This window comes from Hippoglossus stenolepis, chromosome 2 (assembly GCF_022539355.2).
Source record: "Hippoglossus stenolepis isolate QCI-W04-F060 chromosome 2, HSTE1.2, whole genome shotgun sequence".
Taxonomy (NCBI): domain Eukaryota; kingdom Metazoa; phylum Chordata; class Actinopteri; order Pleuronectiformes; family Pleuronectidae; genus Hippoglossus; species Hippoglossus stenolepis.
Genome location: NC_061484.1, coordinates 29,456,695 through 29,476,037, shown reverse-complemented (window position 1 = coordinate 29,476,037; position 19,343 = coordinate 29,456,695). Strand labels below are relative to the sequence as shown.

General features: G+C 42.9%; 3 protein-coding genes across 11 annotated transcripts in view; 2 read left to right on the top strand and 1 right to left on the bottom strand.

Moving 5' to 3' along the window:
- Positions 1-454: 454 nt before the first annotated feature.
- si:ch211-69b7.6 (neuroblast differentiation-associated protein AHNAK) lies at positions 455-10,156 on the top strand. 6 transcript variants are annotated; one of them, XM_047341566.1, is made up of 7 exons: positions 455-589; positions 2,113-2,163; positions 2,266-2,377; positions 2,710-2,843; positions 2,955-5,988; positions 6,974-7,034; positions 7,266-10,156. In XM_047341566.1, the coding sequence occupies exons 2-7, from the start codon at positions 2,161-2,163 to the stop codon at positions 9,502-9,504; spliced, it is 5,583 nt and encodes a 1,860-aa protein (XP_047197522.1). In that variant the 5' UTR covers positions 455-589; positions 2,113-2,160; the 3' UTR covers positions 9,505-10,156. The 6 variants fall into 6 exon arrangements, with proteins under 6 accessions (XP_047197522.1, XP_047197518.1, XP_047197515.1 ...); XM_047341562.1 differs by lacking the exon at positions 6,974-7,034 and adding an exon at positions 6,368-6,435 and having other exon boundaries at positions 7,273-10,156; XM_047341559.1 differs by having other exon boundaries at positions 6,368-7,034.
- Positions 10,157-11,056: 900 nt separating this feature from the next.
- mrpl4 (mitochondrial ribosomal protein L4) lies at positions 11,057-14,813 on the top strand. The gene is made up of 9 exons (XM_035143556.2): positions 11,057-11,235; positions 12,617-12,698; positions 12,855-13,026; positions 13,204-13,255; positions 13,525-13,642; positions 13,805-13,911; positions 14,170-14,279; positions 14,362-14,435; positions 14,640-14,813. Exons 1-9 carry the CDS (start codon positions 11,188-11,190, stop codon positions 14,783-14,785), a joined length of 909 nt encoding a protein of 302 aa, XP_034999447.2. The 5' UTR covers positions 11,057-11,187; the 3' UTR covers positions 14,786-14,813.
- hyls1 (HYLS1 centriolar and ciliogenesis associated) overlaps positions 14,811-19,343 on the bottom strand; it is a 6,413-nt gene continuing 1,880 nt past the window's right edge. For 2 of the 4 annotated variants that reach the window (XM_035143070.2, XM_035143079.2), the window contains exons 5-12: positions 19,222-19,343; positions 19,026-19,081; positions 16,020-16,168; positions 15,895-15,940; positions 15,762-15,816; positions 15,569-15,650; positions 15,448-15,474; positions 14,811-15,074 (exon numbers count right to left, since the gene is read on the bottom strand). The exon at positions 19,222-19,343 is cut by the window's right edge and continues 102 nt beyond it. In XM_035143070.2, the coding sequence (XP_034998961.2) occupies positions 14,946-15,074; positions 15,448-15,474; positions 15,569-15,650; positions 15,762-15,816; positions 15,895-15,940; positions 16,020-16,168; positions 19,026-19,081; positions 19,222-19,343 (666 nt within the window). In that variant the 3' untranslated portion in view covers positions 14,811-14,945. Of the gene's footprint in view, positions 15,075-15,447; positions 15,475-15,568; positions 15,651-15,761; positions 15,817-15,894; positions 15,941-16,019; positions 16,169-16,382; positions 18,523-19,025; positions 19,082-19,221 lie in introns of those variants that run through there. The other 2 variants (XM_047341620.1, XM_035143063.2) reach the window with 2 other exon arrangements.

Below are 19,343 nucleotides of genomic sequence, written 5' to 3'. Positions count from 1 at the left end.
TTATCGTGTTGTCAGGGGGAGTGTTCATGTTCCTGTGCCTTTCAAAGTTTAGCTTCCATCCGTGACCTTGTGTGTGTGTGTGCGTGTGTCTGTGTGTCTGTCTGTCTGTGTGTGTGTGTGTGTGTCTGTCTGTCTGTGTGTCTGTGTGTCTGTCTGTCTGTCTGTGTGTCTGTGTGTGTGTGTGTCTGTCTGTGTGTGTGTGTGTGTCTGTGTGTGTGTGTGTGTCTGTGTAGAGTACATGTGCATGTGGCGGCAGGTGTGTTGACGTCAGGTCAGACATTTAAATTGAGCTGTTCCCTCCTGATGTGTGTTTGTGTGCATGCGAGCCGCAGGCATGTGGTCGTCAAGGTGTGTTTGCACGAGGGCGTGTGAAGTGAATGTGTGTTGACAGTTAACGGAGGCGGGACATTTAGCGTTGAACCTGTTTGTCTGCTTCTCCTCAGGCATTGGTCCACCTGACAGGCGGCGCCTCACCTCAGACTCCAGCTGCAGCGTGGACTCAGGACTGGGACTGGGACTGGGACTGTGGGACCAGCACAGAGGCCAGATGTGTGCAGCTGCCTGAGGGATGCTGGGCTCCGTCTCCCTGGTGAGTTCACTGTGCGGCCTCCTCCTGTGGGGGGGCCCTCCTCCTGTGGGGGGGCCCTCCTCCTGTGGGGGGGCCCTCCTCCTGTCGGGGGCCCGGTGCTGCAGGGGACAGGTTCTGGGTGAGAGTCGGCTGAGGCTCGAGTTTCTGTTTCAGCCTCTGATAGTTTTGCTTCCATCATGGACGAGTTTATTCCCGGAGCTGAATCTTTGACTTTATTTCTCACACTCTCTATTTTCTCTTCTTTCAACCGCTGTGTTGATACCGTTGGACTTTTGTTGTCCCTGAAATGTGCTGACGATCCACAGAGTTTGATCAAGGATGAGTCTAATAATACTAATAATGATAATAATGATAAACTTGATCATGTAGCAGCGTTTAAATCACAGGTACAAGGTACTGGTACTGCTGTACAAGTTGAAGATAAAAACTGTAATGTAAACAACACCAACTGTATGTTACCTGAAGGTTTCCCCTCTCTCTAAGTGCGGCCATGTGCACTTTGACTCGCCTGTAAAACCTTTAATGTGTAACCGTCCGAGTCGTAAATCTGCTGCTGCTTCCTCTGCTCTTCGTAATATACGATAAACTCCAGATTCTTGATAATCTTGTATTTTGTATCATGGAATAAACGCAGTGAGTTAGTTTGGTGGATTTGTAAAGTTTGTGCTGTAAACAACCCGCTGACGAAGGAAGATAATAAAAAGGGAAAGTAGTAAGAGTAGTAGTAGTAGTAAACATGCAGTAAGAACACAAGTAAATATAAAACATGCGACGATATATACAGTGTAATAAATATTACATGTTTGTATTATGCAGATTGTAATAAATGTAAAAACTCCACCAATGATCTGAAGATGAGTTAAATTTACCCAAGTCTGTCCCATCTGAAACTCCTGATATCTTATGTGTATTACTGCAGTATATATACTGATATATATGTATATATACTTTCTAACTATCCATGTGTTGCATACTGTATGTTGTATTAAGAGGTGTGTGTGTCTCCTAATCTATTCATGTTTGTATTTATGATATAATATTCTCTCCCTATTTGTCTAGAAAGGCCCCATGAAATACAAATTATTATTATTATTGATGTTAGTTGACCTTCAAAGTGGATTCTCTCAGATCTCAGGATTTCTAAAAAGAGAAAGCAGTGGGTGGGTGTGGTTACTTTGACCTTATGTACTTCCAGAAAGGGAAACGCCCACAGAACTCAGCAGGACTCTGGATAAACCGGTTGGTAGTTTCCCTGCATCCAGACCCAACGGCCCGAGGACATGACTCAAATACCTGCTGAGTTTCCTGTTTGTCACTCGTCCGTCTGCAAACTGGGACGCTGACGCCCCCTCGCTTTTAGTTTGGGAGTTTTGAATCTTCAGTAAAAGTATTTTTATCTCAGGTCACGAGCTGATATGAGAATAGTTTTTATACTGATGTAAATAAACTCCTACTCTCATTGTGAGATCAGATAATAGCAAATTGGAAATTAAACTTTTCTGCTCCTGTTGTTTCTCGTGCAGATTTAGTCAAAGAGAATTTCTCGACACTGAAACTGAAACACGAGGATCATGGTACGAACATTTGAATTCTCTTTCATTCCCACGCTGCTTTTGAAAGTCTTTTGGTTTTGTGCTTCTGTTTTTTAACACTTGATGAAACGTCTTTGCTCGCAGTCGCGTCACCGCAGAGGAAAGAGTCTGTCGGATGCCATCACCCTGGGGCCGTCAGAGGAAGGAGGCCTGCTCATCAACGGCCAGGATTCAGCCAATCAGCGTCTGGAGAAAGGTGCGAACTCTGAAAGTTTAACACAATAGTGTCTAAAGTTGTCGCTTCACAAGAATATGCCTCAAAAATTCAAGACATTAGGCTTTATTGTCATTTTTGGTGTTTTTTTATTAACAGTAATGTAAAACCCTCCACTATTTCTGCTCCTCCATTTATACAAGTTTCTTAAAAACGTTTCAATCTAACACTGCTTTGCTGATTAATCCGTTTCCTGTCGTGATTCGGTTGCGTTAACCCTCTGAACCTCTAAACCTCCTGGATTTGTTTGTGCCAGGTTCAAAGTCCTGGAACAAGTTATTGTTTTACACAGAAATCTGAACTTTCCTTTTCAGGGGATGAAGTTTTGGGGGCAAACGTACTGAAGGTGATGGAGCCGTTTGATAACAAAGTCCGAGTCCTCACCAGGAACAACCTGAGCAAGAGCCTCGGAGATCTGGACCAGTGTGCGAACAAGAGTCCAAAGACGGTAACCCATTATTTTATAACTTCGTTTATATCATATATGTTCTATCTTTTTTTAATGCTATAAACTGTGTTGCAAGAATTCTTGTAGATTAGTTGTGTTTTGTATTCGTAGATGCTGAAGGATTCCTACAACAAACTCTATAATGCCAAAATCAAGAGGTTTATGAGGGAGGATGTGCTCGGTGCCGATGAAAGTCGTGAAAACGGCAAACTAACTGTGGCCGGCTCGTCCAAGATCGGCCTGAAACACGACATGGACCTGCCTCGCCTCGGAGTGGACTTTGGACTTATGAAAACCAGGAGGCGCCAAACATCAGAATCTGATGAAGACGCCGACTCAGAATCTGATGACGCAACGTTAACAGACGGCAGCAATCTGAATCTTCCACCGTTGGGTCTCGGCTTGAGTGGGGCTGCTCGAAGTGGAACCCAGGCACCGAGATGGAAGGTCCAGGCCAGAAATCCGCAGCTTGACGCTCCAGACTTCCATCTGAACAGGGGCCGTCCATCAGGTGACCTGTCAATGCAAGATGTTGAAAGACCTCAGATTGGACTGGAAGGTAAAGGAACTTTTAAAGCTCCAGAAGTAGGAGCTTTCGGTGTTGGTGCCCCTGAAATGGGGATGAATCTTAATCGTGGAAATATCACTGGTCCATCCCTTAACGCTAGCTTTCCCAAAGTGGGTTTTGAAGAAGCAGAAAATGAATTCAAAATGCCAAAATTCAATCTGCCTGACCTGGGTCTCTCTGGACCTTCTCTAAGTGGAACAGAATATAAACTGGAGACACCAGATATCAATATCCCAGATGTTCCTTCACGTAAAATCAATGTCAAGCATTCCAAGAAACTGAAAAAGCCAAATCTAAATGTGGATGATTTTTCCGGTTATGTGGAGTCCCCTAAATTCGGTGCATCTGGGAGATCCCCTGACTTAGACCTAGAAATGCCAGGTGCTAATGTACCACAGCTTGATCTCAATGGACCAGACTTTGATATGAACTCACATGAATTCAAAACGTCTCTTAAAAAACCAAAGATTGATCTTAAATCTCCAGGTTTAGATTTGGATGCTCCGGCCGGTAAACTCACTACGCCCAGATTTGGATTCTCTGGGAACGGTGAAGCTAGAATGCCTGATCTCAGAACACCAAAGATAAGAGGTGAGATTCACGCCCCTGATGTAAATCCACCCAAAACTGACCTGACGGCTCAGTCTGGAACATACAAGGCTCCTCGGTTTAAAATGCCCCAATTTGATTTACCAGACATGCAAGTTCCAGATTTGAATGAAAACTTCGAGGGACCAGATCTGCATTTGTCTGCACCAAATCTCAGAGCTGGATTTGTAGACCCAAACTTAAATGCACCCTCGGCCGACATTTCAAGTCATTCTGGAAAAATCAAAATGCCAGGCTTTGGGCTTTCTGGGCATAAAATGAAAGGCCCCGAATATAAAGGAGGCATCGATCTACCGAGTATTGGCCTAAAAAAACCAAAGCTCGACCTCAATACCCCTGATATGGATATTAATGTGCCCTCTGGTAAATTAGACCTTGATGCAGATGTTCCCTCTGGAAAAATTAAATTACCAAAATTGAAGCTCTTTGGAACGTTGCCAAAGACTAAAGATGTGGATGTGAGTGCAGGGATGAAAACACCGGAGCTAAATCTAAAATCCCCAAAGCTAAAAGGCATAGATGCTCCTGATGTGGGTTTACCAGACATGGACCTCCACGCTCCAGACGTAAACATCGGTTCACCCAAATGGAAATTCAGTAAACCAGGGTTTGACATGGATGCACCTTCACTTGATCTGAAAGGCCCGAGGTCAAAGCTGGAAATGCCGAATGCCGATATTGGAGGTTTTTCAGGAAAAATGAAGATGCCAGATTTTGGATTGTCAGGACCGAAGATGAAAGGGTTTGGTGGCGAGGTAAACACTCCAGACTTTGATCTTTCAGCCCCCAAGTTACAAGGCGCTATTGGTTCCCCAGATCTGAATTTACCTGAGATGCACTTTAATAAACCCAAACTCGATCTTTCTGGTCCAGATGTCGACTTCGATTTGCCCTCAGGTAAATTCAAAGGACCAGCAATAAAGAAACCAAACTTTGGCCTGGACGCTCCTGACATGCACATTGACGCTCCCACGGGCAAATTCCAGATGCCTAAATTCAACCTTTCCAGCACGTTGCCAAAAGGACCAAATTTGGACATAAATGCAGACCTGAAATCACCAGATCTAAATTTGAAAGCACCAAAGATAAAGGGGGGAATCGACACCCCTGACTGGGACTTACCGAACATGGACCTTAAAGCCCCCAAGTTAGATGTTAAAACTCCAGATGTCAACATTGGTTCACCCAAATCAAAATTTAAACTGCCCAAATTCAAGATGCCTAAGTTTAGTATTCCAAGCTTAAAAGGACCCGAGATCAGTGGAAACTTCGATGGGCCAGACATGGATATCAATGCACCAAAGTTCAACCTCAAAGGTCCTAAAGGGGGTTTGGACTTGCCAGATTTTGATATTTCTGGTCCGTCCGGAAAATTCAAGAAGCCAAACTTGAACCTGCCTAATTTGGGGCTTTCTGGTCCAAAGTTAGATGGCCCTAACTTAGACCTCAGATCACCTGACCTAGATCTGTCTGGTCCCGACCTCAGTGGTGGGTTAAATGCACCAGACTTTAACATGCCCAAGGTCGACCTTAAAAGTCCCAAACTGGATTTCAATACTCCAAAATTCAATCTAGACATGCCGTCAGGTAAAATGAAAATGCCAAAGTTTAGCCTCCCAAGCTTAAAAGGACCTGAAATTGATGGAAACTTCGATGGTCCAGACATGGATATCAATGCACCAAAGTTCAACCTCAAAGGTCCTAAAGGGGGTTTGGACTTGCCAGATTTTGATATTTCTGGTCCATCTGGAAAATTCAAAAAGCCAAACTTTAACCTGCCTGACTTGGGGCTTTCTGGTCCAAAGTTAGATGGCCCAAACTTGAACCTGAAATCCCCAAACCTAGATCTCTCTGGTCCCGACCTCAGTGGTGGGATAAATGCACCCGACTTTAACATGCCCAAGGTCGACCTTAAAAGTCCCAAACTGGATTTCAATACTCCAAAGCTCAATCTAGACATGCCGTCAGGTAAAATGAAAATGCCAAAGTTTAGCCTCCCAAGCTTAAAAGGACCTGAAATTGATGGAAACTTCGATGGTCCAGACATGGATATCAATGCACCAAAGTTCAACCTCAAAGGTCCTAAAGGGGGTTGGACTTGCCAGATTTTGATATTTCTGGTCCATCCGGAAAATTCAAAAAGCCAAACTTTAACCTGCCTAATTTGGGGCTTTCTGGTCCAAAGTTAGTGGCCCAAACTTAGACCTCAGATCACCTGACCTAGATCTGTCTGGTCCCGACCTCAGTGGTGGGTTAAATGCACCCGACTTTAACATGCCCAAGGTCGACCTTAAAAGTCCCAAACTGGATTTCAATTCCCCAAAGCTCAATCTAGACATGCCGTCAGGTAAAATGAAAATGCCAGAGCTTCATGCTCCAGACTGGGATGTCAAAGCTCCCAAAGGCAAATTGAAAATGCCTAAATTTAATCTTTCAGGCACGTTGCCAAAAGGACCAAATATGGACATCAACACAGATCTGAATGCACCAAACATGAACCTTAAAGCTCCAAAGTTAGACGTGAACACTCCTGATGTCAACATTGGTTCACCCAAATCAAGATTTAAACTGCCCAAATTCAAGATGCCTAAGTTTAGTCTTCCAAGCTTCAAAGGGCCTGAGATTGACGGACACTTGGATGCCCCAGATGTTGATGTGAATGTACCCAATGTCAATGTAAAAGCTCCTAGAGCCGATTTAGACTTGCCAGATTTTGATATTCCTGGTCCATCTGGAAATTTCAAAAAGCCAAACTTTAACCTGCCTGACTTGGGGCTTTCTGGTCCAAAGTTAAGTGGCCCTAAGTTGGACCTCAGATCACCTGATCTAGATCTCTCTGGTCCCGACCTCAGTGGTGGGTTAAATGCACCAGACTTTAACATGCCCAAGGTCGACCTGAAAAGCCCCAAACTGGACTTCAATGCCCCAAAGCTCAATCTAGACATGCCGTCAGGTAAAATGAAAATGCCAAAGCTTCATGCTCCAGACTGGGATGTCAAAGCTCCCTCGGGCAAATTGAAAATGCCTAAATTGAATCTTTCAGGCACGTTGCCAAAAGGACCAAATATGGACATGAACACAGATCTGAATGCACCAGATCTAAATTTTAAAGCTCCAAAGATAAAGGGTGGACTTAGTGCCCCTGACTGGGACTTACCCAACATGGACCTTAAAGCTCCAAAGTTAGACATGAACACTCCAGATGTCAACATTGGTTCACCCAAAGGAAAGTTCAAAATGCCAAAACTGAAAATGCCAAAGTTTAGCCTCCCAAGCTTAAAAGGACCTGAAATTGATGGAAACTTCGATGGTCCAGACATGGATATCAATGCACCAAAGTTCAACCTCAAAGGTCCTAAAGGGGGTTTGGACTTGCCAGATTTTGATATTTCTGGTCCATCTGGAAAATTCAAAAAGCCAAACTTGAACCTGCCTAATTTGGGGCTTTCTGGTCCAAAGTTAGATGGCCCTAACTTAGACCTCAGATCACCTGACCTAGATCTGTCTGGTCCCGACCTCAGTGGTGGGTTAAATGCACCAGACTTTAACATGCCCAAGGTCGACCTTAAAAGTCCCAAACTGGATTTCAATGCCCCAAAGCTCAATCTAGACATGCCGTCAGGTAAAATGAAAATGCCAGACCTTCATGCTCCAGACTGGGATGTCAAAGCTCCCAAAGGCAAATTGAAAATGCCTAAATTTAATCTTTCAGGCACGTTGCCCAAAGGACCAAATATGGACATGAACACAGATCTGAATGCACCAGATTTGAGGCTAAAAGCACCAAAGGTAAAGAGTGGACTTAGTGCCCCTGACTGGGACTTACCCAACATGGACCTTAAAGCTCCAAAGTTAGATGTTAACACTCCAGATATTAACCTTGGTTCACCAAAAGCAAAGTTTAAAATACCCAAAATGAAAATGCCTAAAATTGGTCTACCGAGCCTAAAAGGACCTGAGATTGACGGCGGTTTAGACGTCCCAGACTTTGACATTGATGCGCCCGACGTCAACCTCCGAGGGTCCAAACCTGGCTTTGAAATGCCAGATGTGGACTTCGGTGGCCCATCAGGAAGAATCAAAAAGCCACATTTGAAAATGCCTGATGTGGGTTTTTCTGGTCCATCGTTGGACGGCCCAAACTTTGACGTCAAGACACCAAAAGGTGGACTTGATGCCCCCAACCTGGACTTCCCAAGTGTCGACCTCAAAGCTCCAAAGTTCGATATGAACACTCCAGATGTCAACATGGATTTAATGTATGCAAAGGTCAAAAAGCCAAAGATCAAGACACCAAAAATGCCAAATGTTGACATAAACGGACACCTGCGGGGACCTGATCTGAATTTACCAAATGTTGACGTAAATGGTGCAAAAGGAAAATTCAAAATGCCAAGTTTAAATGCACCAGACATAAATCTTTCAGCGCCTAAACTGAGAGGCCCTGGTTTAAGTGCACCGGATATAAATCTGCCAAATACAAATTTTAAAAGTCCCAAGTTCAACCTCAATGCAAATCGACCAGATCTGGGAATAGATGGTAACTTGGGCCGACCTGACATGAACTTTAATGCCCCTCAGGTCAAAGGAGGAATAAGGGGTCCAGACTATGACATGAATGTTCCCTCTGGAAACTTCCAGGGTCCCCAGACTCATCTGGATCTGACAGACAGACAATTCAATGTCCCTTCTTTCAAGCTTCCTCAGTTTGGAAGTCCAGATCTGAATCAGGGCTTTTCTTCTCCCAATGCAAAACTGAATATGAAACCAGTTGAATTAAAGGGGAACATCTCAGGACCGAGGGTCAATGCTCCAAACATCGACCCCCGCTTTCCTACAGCGGCACCAAGGAGTCCGGGGCTGCATTACAAATATCCAGATCTTAACCTTGATGATCCTTCACTAAATTTCCGAGGACCTTCTTATCAGAATCGCAGATCAGACATGAACATGAGGACTCCTGATCTGGACATAGATGGAGGTGTCAGACTTCATCACAGTGATAGAAAGTCACATAGAACCACTGCCCACAGCTTCCCTGTGGCGGACGCAGGGTTTGGCCACCGTTCAGATCTTAACATCGATGATTTCACAGGAAAGGATCACGTACTTAGAGCCAGAGGTGCGAAGCTGGACGCCCAGGCCTCACGTGACTACAGACAGGGGTTCCCCCCATCAGGTCTTGATATTGACATGATGGACGCCGTACACACCAGGAGGATTCCAGCTGGTTACATATATTCAAAGCACCAGAGAACAGTGCAAGCTGATGTTAGTGCACGAGATCCCAGAGTACGAGTACCCAACAGTTCAGACGGATACTACGTCACCTCTTTCCCCGCTCACACGCAGAACCAAAGGATGCCAAATCGTAAATACAACACACTCGGAGGACTTGACTTTCACTCAGGAAACGTGGAACTCGAAGTTCCAAATCAAAACGACCCGAAAGGTTCAACTTTCGTTTTCGCCGACCTCGTGTAGGTCTCCTGCTTCCACAAGCGACGGCAACACTTTCTGTTCATATGCTTTTTGTATTGGGTGGATTTTAAGATGTATAATGATGTATAATTTTCATCAAATGTGTCATTTTGTATTTCGTTTGAATTTGTGAACATAAAGCAGCTTTGTAATGATGCAAATTACTTTATAAAGCTGTATTCTTGCACAAATGTTGTGTAACATGAGATTTAATACTACACAATACTTGTTTGTATGTACATCAAAGTTACAACCAAAGATTGTAAAATCTCTAAATACTAATTTTACTGCTGATGTTGAAAGTCGAGGAGGAAACTTCTGGATTACAAGGATAAAAAGTTATTTTGTGTTAAAATATCCAGATTTTTGCATATTTTTCTATTGTTTTGTACAAATGTTCTGAAAAAGCTTCTTTATTTTATATTCAATAGAAATGTATATAGTTAAGTTTTATTTTACATTTTTGCTTCTGACATGTTTGAGCTGTAACTTAATGAAATAATAATGAAATATTTAAGATGACTATACTGTGTATATCTAAATATGTAAACAGACCATTTTAAAGGTGAAAATTAAACAATTAAAAATGTTAAGCATGTTCCATGTTTTTATTTAACTGTGTGAAAAATGTTTAAATAAATGTTCATTAAAATGTTGTGAGTATTTGTTTCCTAACTAAACTAAATATAACGATCTGTAACTTGGATTCATTGGATCCTCGGAGCAGAACATCCTCTCAACTTAAACATCCTCCATCTTGTGGCCGTGGTCGCTCTTTAAGTTTAACTTTTCTGATTATTGTCATAAATTTGTTACGTTTTGAGCTAGAATTGCTTTCTGTGTGATTATTATATTAATTTGTGTTATTTATCTTGTTGATTTAATTAACGTTTTGCTAGTTCTCTTTTTTAATTCTGTTTATTATTATTATATGATATATTGGTATAAATTATTTAAAAATATATATTTTAATGATTTCGTTTGCTATAATTTGTTATTGTTACTATTTCCCCCACAAACTACATATAAATAAAAAAATCTTAGTTTATTTCTTTTGATAATTTTTGCTTTCAATTTGTTTGCTTTGCTTTTATTAATTTCTTTTATTCTTTAAAGTGTTCGTTTCACTTTTTACTTTATTTATTGTACCTCTTGGAATTTTTTAACTTCAATTAATTTCAGATTTTTGCTTTTATTTTTTATTTCTTGCTTCTTTTAGTTCATTTTACCTTCTAGTTAATTATTGATCATGTCTCTGATGTAAAGTTATATTAGTCTTATTTTAATTCCTCATATTAGACCGAGCTACAACAAAAATAATTTCCCTGCCAATATTCACAGTGAGAAATAAACCTTGAATTTATCAAAACCTTTTGATGGAAACTCAAACTTATCCTTTAAATTGTAACATTTTATTCCATATTTGGATCAAATACCTATAAAATTATATGTATATTTTTTTGTTTATTCTTACTTTTATTCATATTTTATTTTTATTTTACTTCCGGGTGTTTCACTTCCTCCAGCCGCGAGGAGGCGCGTGTGTCTTCCCCTGTGACGTCAAACACATGCGCCGGCGGCTCCCGAGCGCGACCTTCTTCCTCAGATGTGCGACGCGAACTCGCTGCTTCGGTTTTAAAATGTTTGTTTCCAGTTGAAGATTCAAAGAGAAAAAACAAACCGAAGATGTTTCGTTTGTCTTTGATGGTTTTTACCAGAGGATCCGCGAAAAGGGTGAGTGACGAAAAGAGGGGATGCACGTGAAGAAGAGATACACGTGAAGAAGAGATACATGTGAAGAAGAGATAAATATGAAGAAGAGATAAATATGAAGAGATACATGTGAAGAAGAGATAAATATGAAGAGTAGATAATAAATATGAAGAGTAGATAAATATGAAGAAGAGATAAATATGAAGAAGAGATACATGTGAAGAAGAGATAAATATGAAGAAGAGATAAATATGAAGAAGAGATAAATATGAAGAAGAGATAAATATGAAGAAGAGATACATGTGAAGAAGAGATAAATATGAAGAGTAGATAAATATGAAGAAGAGATACATGTGAAGAAGAGATAAATATGAAGAAGAGATAAATATGAAGAAGAGATAAATATGAAGAAGAGATAAATATGAAGAAGAGATAAATATGAAGAAGAGATAAATATGAAGAAGAGATACATATGAAGAAGAGATACATATGAAGAAGAGATACATGTGAAGAAGAGATAAATATGAAGAAGAGATAAATATGAAGAAGAGATAAATATGAAGAAGAGATACATGTGAAGAAGAGATAAATATGAAGAAGAGATACACGTGAAGAAGAGATAAATATGAAGAAGAGATGCACGTGAAGAAGAGATAAATATGGAGAGATAAATATGAAGAAGAGATACATGTGAAGAAGAGATACATGTGAAGAAAGATAAATATGAAGAAGAAATACATGTGAAGAAGAGATAAATATGGAGAGATAAATATGAAGAAGAGATACATGTGAAGAAGAGATACATGTGAAGAAGAGATACATGTGAAGAAGAGATACATGTGAAGAAGAGATAAATGGGAAGAGTAGATACATGTGAAGAAGAGATAAATATGAAGAACAGATAAATATGAAGTGACAGTAACTCAGCGTGTTCACGTGGTTTCATTCAGATTAGATATTATTCCTTTCATCAGTTATTGATTATTGATTCCGCAGCACGTGCACACATTGAATCTTCAGGATTCAAACTAATAATGATTAAACAGCCGCTGATACTGAATCTGATCATAATATTTATAATCAGGGTTTGTTTACAGGAAACACATTAAAACAATCATGTGATTTATGAATCATCAGATCGATTGCACGTTAATTTCCAGTCAAACTGATCGTTTTTATAAAAATAGATTTGTCTGCGATGTTTGTCTTTGCCGTCAGAACACGATGGTTTCAAGTGTCAACAACTACTACATTGATTTGTATAAACCTTTATTCATTGGATTACATAAAGTTTTATTTAAGTTGGTTCAGTCAGACACGAGGTTGTCATATTATTTATTATATCGTTAAAGTTTTGATTTAGTTTTGTTCTCAAACTAACTCTAGTTTTCTGCTCCTCCAGTTCTCCTCGTCCTTCTCCGCTCAGAGCGCGCTGCCTCCAAACCTACTGCTGCCGTCAAACCTCGTGGATCCGGCCAGATTAAGTGAGTCGGACACGTGTCACGTCAACAGGTCGTTTTCATGGCTCCACGCTGGCGACGCCTACTTCGATTTTTGTGGATCAAATGATATAAAATAATAATTTGCACAGAGATAGAGATACCACGGAGACTTTGTCTGACTCGTGTTTCCTCCGTCAGAGCGTGCGCCGCCTCCTGCAGATTCCTCGCTGCCTCTTCTGAGGAAGTGCGATGCTGCTGTTCCCGCTCACCTGAGCCCCGTCCACACGTGGGTGGAGACTCTGGAGACGCAGGACGGCGAGCCCTTGGGTTTGGCGCAGCTCCACCCGGACGTCTTTGCAGTGGCTCCGAGGTAAAGTAGAGTTCAGTCTTGTCAAGATTCCCACTTTTAAACTGCTCAGACGACGTCCTCGAACCCAGAACTCCTGAGGAAACCGATCTTTACATCGAGTCTTAAAGGAAAACGTCTGTGAAGTGGCAGTTTGGTTTGAATCCTGGTTCATCGGTTGTTTGTTTTCTCTCCTCTCAGGCTCGATATCCTTCACAACGTCGAAACGTGGCAGAGGAATTTCAAAAGAATTGTAAGTTACAGTTTTACTTTGAAATGCTTGTAATTTATGTTTTGTCATGAGATGAACTGGGAAGAACCTTCAGGTTAAAGTTAAAGGTTAGTTAAAACACGTGGGAAAGAGAAACTCTACGACGGAGATTAAATATTAGCTTCAAGAAGTAGAATTGTATGAGTCAGTTTTTACTGAGCGGAGGATCAGGGTCGTTGTTTCGAGCAGCGAGAGTCGGACGTCGCACACAGAACCTGGACACGTCTCTGACCTTTGTCTCCGTCTCTCAGAGCCACGCCAACACGAAGGTCAGGTCAGAGGTCAGAGGAGGCGGCAAGAAACCGTGGAAACAGAAGGGAAGCGGCCGAGCTCGTCAGGGCAGCATCCGATCCCCGCTGTGGAGAGGAGGTGACTGGGTTTAATGAGAACTGTTGTTCAACTCCTGTTCTCTTCAGTTTTAATATAAACTGAAAGAGTCAAAAATACAGTTAAATGTGAAAAAGTATAAAGATGTATTGTCCCAGAAGCAGCTGAGTCTTCAGGTCTGACGGGTTGATGTGTGTCTCTCAGGCGGAGTGTCCCACGGCCCCAGAGGACCGACCAGCTACTACTACATGTTGCCCATGAAGGTTCGAGTGCAAGGACTCAAGGTGGCGCTGAGCTCCAAGATGGCGCAGGTAACAGGAACCTGAACTCACTCACACACAGAATCCAGACTGTGTTTTGATGGAAGCATTTTGCAGCACGAGTCTGTTCAATGCTTCAGTGTTTAATTGTCCAGTCATGGAAACGTGACTGTCAGTCCGTCGAGCTCTAAAGAAACTCTTCATGGATCTGATATTTCTGAGTGTGTGTAATTCGATTGTCAGAGATTTGGAGGAATGAGCTCGACAGATGTTCTAGTCGTGTTTGACATCATGTCGTTGTTTTCCCAGGACTACCTTCACATCGTGGACTCTCTGAACATCCCCACTCCCGACTCCCAGTATCTGCTGGACCTCATCAGACTCCGACACTGGGGGGAGTCGGTGTTGATCGTAGATGTGTGAGTATCGTCGACTGAACCTCGTGTTCCACTAATCAAACGTCGCTTGCTCGGCGCTGACGTTTGTTCTCGCTCTTTTCAGAGGTGAAGAGATCCCTCAAAATATTCTTCAGGCCACAGCGAACCTGAAGACCGTGAACATCATTCCAGCCATTGGTGAGTCACAGAGCTTTGTGGTTTTTATATTGTCGTTATTATACCTGCAGTGCCACCCCCCTTTAAACCTAAATGATAATTTCCCATCCCGGATGAGAGCTGCCTGTGCTCATCAGCTTCATATCTCAGGATGTGTATTTAAAGTCTAAGTGTGGAGCTTCAGGTTCTGCTCTCCTGTCAGTCACACGTGTTTGTCTCCGTCAGGTCTGAACGTCCACAGCCTGTTGAAGCACGAAGCCGTCGTCCTCACTCTGGAAACAGTGAAGTTCCTGGAGGACAAGCTGCTGTGGCACGACCAGCGGTTCACGCCTCTGTACTCGTTCAAACTCCCCTACTCCGACTTCCAATAGAAAACAAGACCTGTAATATATTCACTCACTGTTGTTTTCTTTGTCTTTATTATATTTCAAATATGTACAAAAGTCATGAATAAATAATGCGATTTAAAAAAAAAAAAAAAACAGTACAAAGTTTTAATAAAAGTATCTCAAAGGAGAGAAATGTCTAAAGTCAATGAGTGAGCTTGTGAGGAAGGAGGCCGTGGGCTAAATCGTTCCTGATCTCCCAGCGGAGCGCCGCTCGCTTCTTCTCTGTTGGCACGATGTAGGTGTTGGGCACCAAAACCCTCCGAGGTTTAGTCTGCAACACAGAACAAACCCAGACTTCAACGCTAAGAACAACTCAAATAAAGGTTTTTCAAGTCTGAGCTTTTCTAGAAAAGATCAGATGTTTTACCACCTCACTGAACGGCCTGTGACGAGTGTCTAGTAAAGTTTTATGTGTTGAGGTCGTACAAACGCATCACTGCTTTAAAATGTGTGTGAGTTTAAACAACTGCTGTTCAGTGAAACACAGCGAGAGATCAAACTTTCAACTGTTTTATTAAATACAAAATCTTATCGTGAACACGAGCATGTTGTCGACATTAAAAACAAGTGAACAGATTTTTTAAACCTATGCTTGACAATGTGAGTGGTAGAATATTGAGAAGAGCTGGAGAAGTAAGACTTACAGGTGGAGGCTCGTGTGCGAGACGTTCCTGAAAACCGAGGGAAAAACGATTAATATTAAAGAAACGACATGAAGCTTAAGAAGTGAACGTGTGGTTCTTCTAGTGCAGAGGTTATTTTTACCCTGATCTCCCAGCGCAGAGCTCGTCGGTCTTTCTCTCCCGGGACTTTAAACGCTTCCCAGAACTGCTTGTACTGAAAATACCTGCAGGAGGAGAAAACGTCATCAACGAGTCAACAACCGTCAGAACCTGCTGACGACGGTTTTGTCTTCAGCTCAGGGCGAGTTGAGGAGTCTGACAGATCTTTAACCTACTTGGTCACTGGGTCCGTTTTCTTTAGGCTCTGCTGATTCAGCACCGGTCGGATGACTGAAGATAAAGAGAAACGGGTTCGTTAAGAGTCAGAATGAAAACACACTCTGGTGTATTGTGTGGGTGTCGACTTACAGGATTTCGGTTTGGGCCTGAGGTCGTATTCACTTTCAGACTCAGTCTACAAAACGAGATTGAAAGTGATTTACTGACGAATCATCTTCAAGGACACTTTAGTACAGTTAGACTACGTTACCCACCATGCGGCTGATGTAGGATTCAAAAGCACTCAACGAGATCCTGTCCTCCTCCGAGCTGTGACTGGGGACGTCTTCGTTCTCCGTCTCAAAGTCCTGCTGAGTGGACGAGGACACGTGAAGCTCCGCCAGTCCTTCCTCCAGACAGCTCGCTGCCAAGAAACATCAGAATCAATCAACGAGATTACCCAGGATTCCACTGGTTAGCCTGCAACGGCCGAAAACACGATGGAACCAGATCTAAATCCAGACTTTAGTTTGGATCTGTACCAAAGTGCAGAGCTGCTAAAAGACTTTATTAGATTCAAGCTAAACCAAAAAGGACAAAGGTGAAAACATGACGGAGGAAACAAACAGGAAACCAACCACCCTTCTTCTGCCTGAGGTTCCCCTCCCACTCCATATCGTCGTACGCCATCCAACTGAAATCCACTTTGGAGTCGATGAACTTTATGTCCTTGTTGCTCGAAGACTCGTCGGGATCTTCGTCCTCGGCTTCTCTCTCCACTTTAACGTCCCGCTCCTCTTCATCGGGTTTTTCACTTCCTGTTCCCTCTTCGGGATTCTTCCCATTTTCCAAATGCTTCTCACCCGACATGAACCCGTCTTCGATCCCAGCGACGTGTTGTCGTCCCTCCGGCCGTTCATTAGTCCCGTCTTTGTTTTCAGAGTCTGGGACGTCCTCCTCTTCACGTCGACCATCTGAGCTCCACGCCGCTCCAGGTTCCTTCTGGTCTTCGTTCTCTAACACGCTCTCTGGACGAGTCTGGACGTTTCCTCGCTCTCGTGTGGATTCGATTTCAAACCTGCTGAAGCTGCTAAGTGAACGATTGTCTTCTTCTTCGTAGTCTCTCATTTCAGACGCGTCTCCTCGACTGTCCTGGTCAAACTCTGTGATGGTGTGGTCGTCTCGGTAGTCTCCTCCCTCCTGCTCCTCTGGTCTGTAGGTGCCGTAGCCGGAGGTCATCAGACTCTGAGCTGGACTGCTACAACTGCCGGTGCAGTTTCCCTCCTCTTCCTCCTTGTCATCATCACTTCCACATTTTGAATTCTCTCTGGTGAAGTTCTCCTGGTTCTTCACCTCAGATTGTTCCTCCTCTGTCTCGGCTAAAGGTTTGGAATCGTCTTCATTGACCACTCGCTCAATCTCCTCCTCCTCCTCCTCATCACTTCCATCTTCACAACTCTCCGTGGTGAAGTTCTCCTGGTTCTTCACCTCAGGTTTTTCCTCCTCTGAAGCCTCCTGGAGAAAGTCCTCTAACTTGGCAACAAGTTTGGATTCTTCTTCATTAGACTCTTGTTCCGTCTCCTCCCCTTCATCTTCCTCCTCCTCATCACTTCCATCTTCCTCATCATCCGCCCCCTCTTCTTCTTCTTCCTCCATCTCCTCATCACTTCCATCTTCAGAACTCTCCTCACTGTAGTTCTCCTGGTTCTTCATATCAGGTTTCTCCTCCTCTGAAGCCTCCTGTGAAGATTCCACTGCCTCGTCTTTATTTACCACTCTCTCAATCTCCTCCCCTTCTTCCTCCTCCTCCTCATCATCACTTCCATCTTCTAAACTCTCTCTGGTGAAGTTCTCCTGGTTCTTCACCTCAGGTTTTTCCTCCTCTGAAGCCTCCTTGAAAGAGTCCTCTGCTTCAGGAACAGGTTTGGACTCGTCTTCATTAACCTCTCGTTCAGTCTCCTCCTCCTCCTCCTCCTCCTCATCATCACTTCCACCTTCCTCATCATCCGCCCCGTCTTCTTCTTCTTCTTCCACCTCCTCATCACTTCCATCTTCAGAACTCTCTCCGGTGAAGTTCTCCTGGTTCTTCATGGCAGGTTTTTCCTCCTGTGAAGATTCCTCTGCCCCGTCTACAGGTTTCCACTCTTCTTCTTCAACCACTCGCTTAATCTCCTCCCCCTCTTCATCACTACTTCCATTTTCCTTCTCTGAAGTCGCCTCTGCCCTCTTGGCTTCAGCTTTGGAGTCTTCTTCACTGACCACTCGCTCTATCTCCTCCTCCTCCTCCTGCTTCTCCTCGTCGGTCCAAAAGGACGAGCTGAGACAATTCTTGTCGTCTTCGCTGCCCTCGTCCCACTGAGCGTTGTACATTTTGTACATGTTGGACACTTGCACTCTGCTGAGGTGTGTGCAGACTGAGCTGCGGAGGCAAAGCGCTTAAGGAAGGAGCTAAGAGGATTAAGCTGAAATCCAAGATCCTCCCCATCTTCCTTTTACTGCCAAAACAGCACCTGCTGCTGGTGACCAGAGGTATTACATCTGTGCTTTGTTATTATGTATTCCTTTTATTAAATTTCATATCAGTCAATCCCACAGTTCGATTGAATTAAGGTATTTTGGGCCTTTACTTTACAGGAGAGTGACATGAACTCGACACAGAGACGTAGCAGACACACGGAACCAGTCACTCAACCAGTGGAAGATGTTTCATTGTTGTGGGACAATAAAGATCTTAAATAAATGTTTCTCATGAAACCTTTTGTGTCTTTTATAGTTATTTATTGTTATTTATAGTTTCCACCCCTGTGCAGACATATTTCCTTTGGGACAAATCAAGTAATCTTGAACCTTGAAAAACAAGGAGGATGGGAAATGGGCCAAGAAAGAACCAGTTCACTACTGGTGCGGATCCAGGACCTTTTTTATTTTTGTCTTTCACATTGTGAGACAATTTTTTTTACTGATTTCAGAGAATAATTCATGGATCTTGATAAATATCACATTTAGGAGTGTGTGTGATTTGGTGCAGCTTGAGTGAACTTCAGGAGACTGTGGGGGAGGTGGAGGTTTGTATATACTGTTTATGTATATACTACATATGTAGATATTCTTCTGAATATTAGTTTTAATAAATAACATCCTGCATGATCTCTGCCAAATCCTCTGTCTATTTGAATACATTTGATGATTTTTATTTGGCCTTTGAAACATGTTGAATAAAGATAATTATAACAATTACATTGACTGAATTGAATTTCTACAGACAGCTGAGTTGACTTTACCTGAGTCTTCACTGAAGAACGATTCATCACAGACGAGCGATTGTCCTTCATGTTTCCTTAAAGCAGAAAATAAACATCTGTGTTAATGCTCAGCTGCAATGACAAATAAATCTGAACTCTGGACTCACGCTAACAAATGAATGTTTCTTCCTGTCAGCAGGATAAATGTTCACACACTCATCTTGTAAGAGATTACCTGAGGACCTTCCTCTTGATTAGGCGTCGCCCCTGGGAGTCGGGGGGAGATGTGCAGCTGTCTGTGAATGACGGGTGGAGGGTGTCCTCGGGGTCCTGCTCCACCTGCCGCCTGCTGGGGGC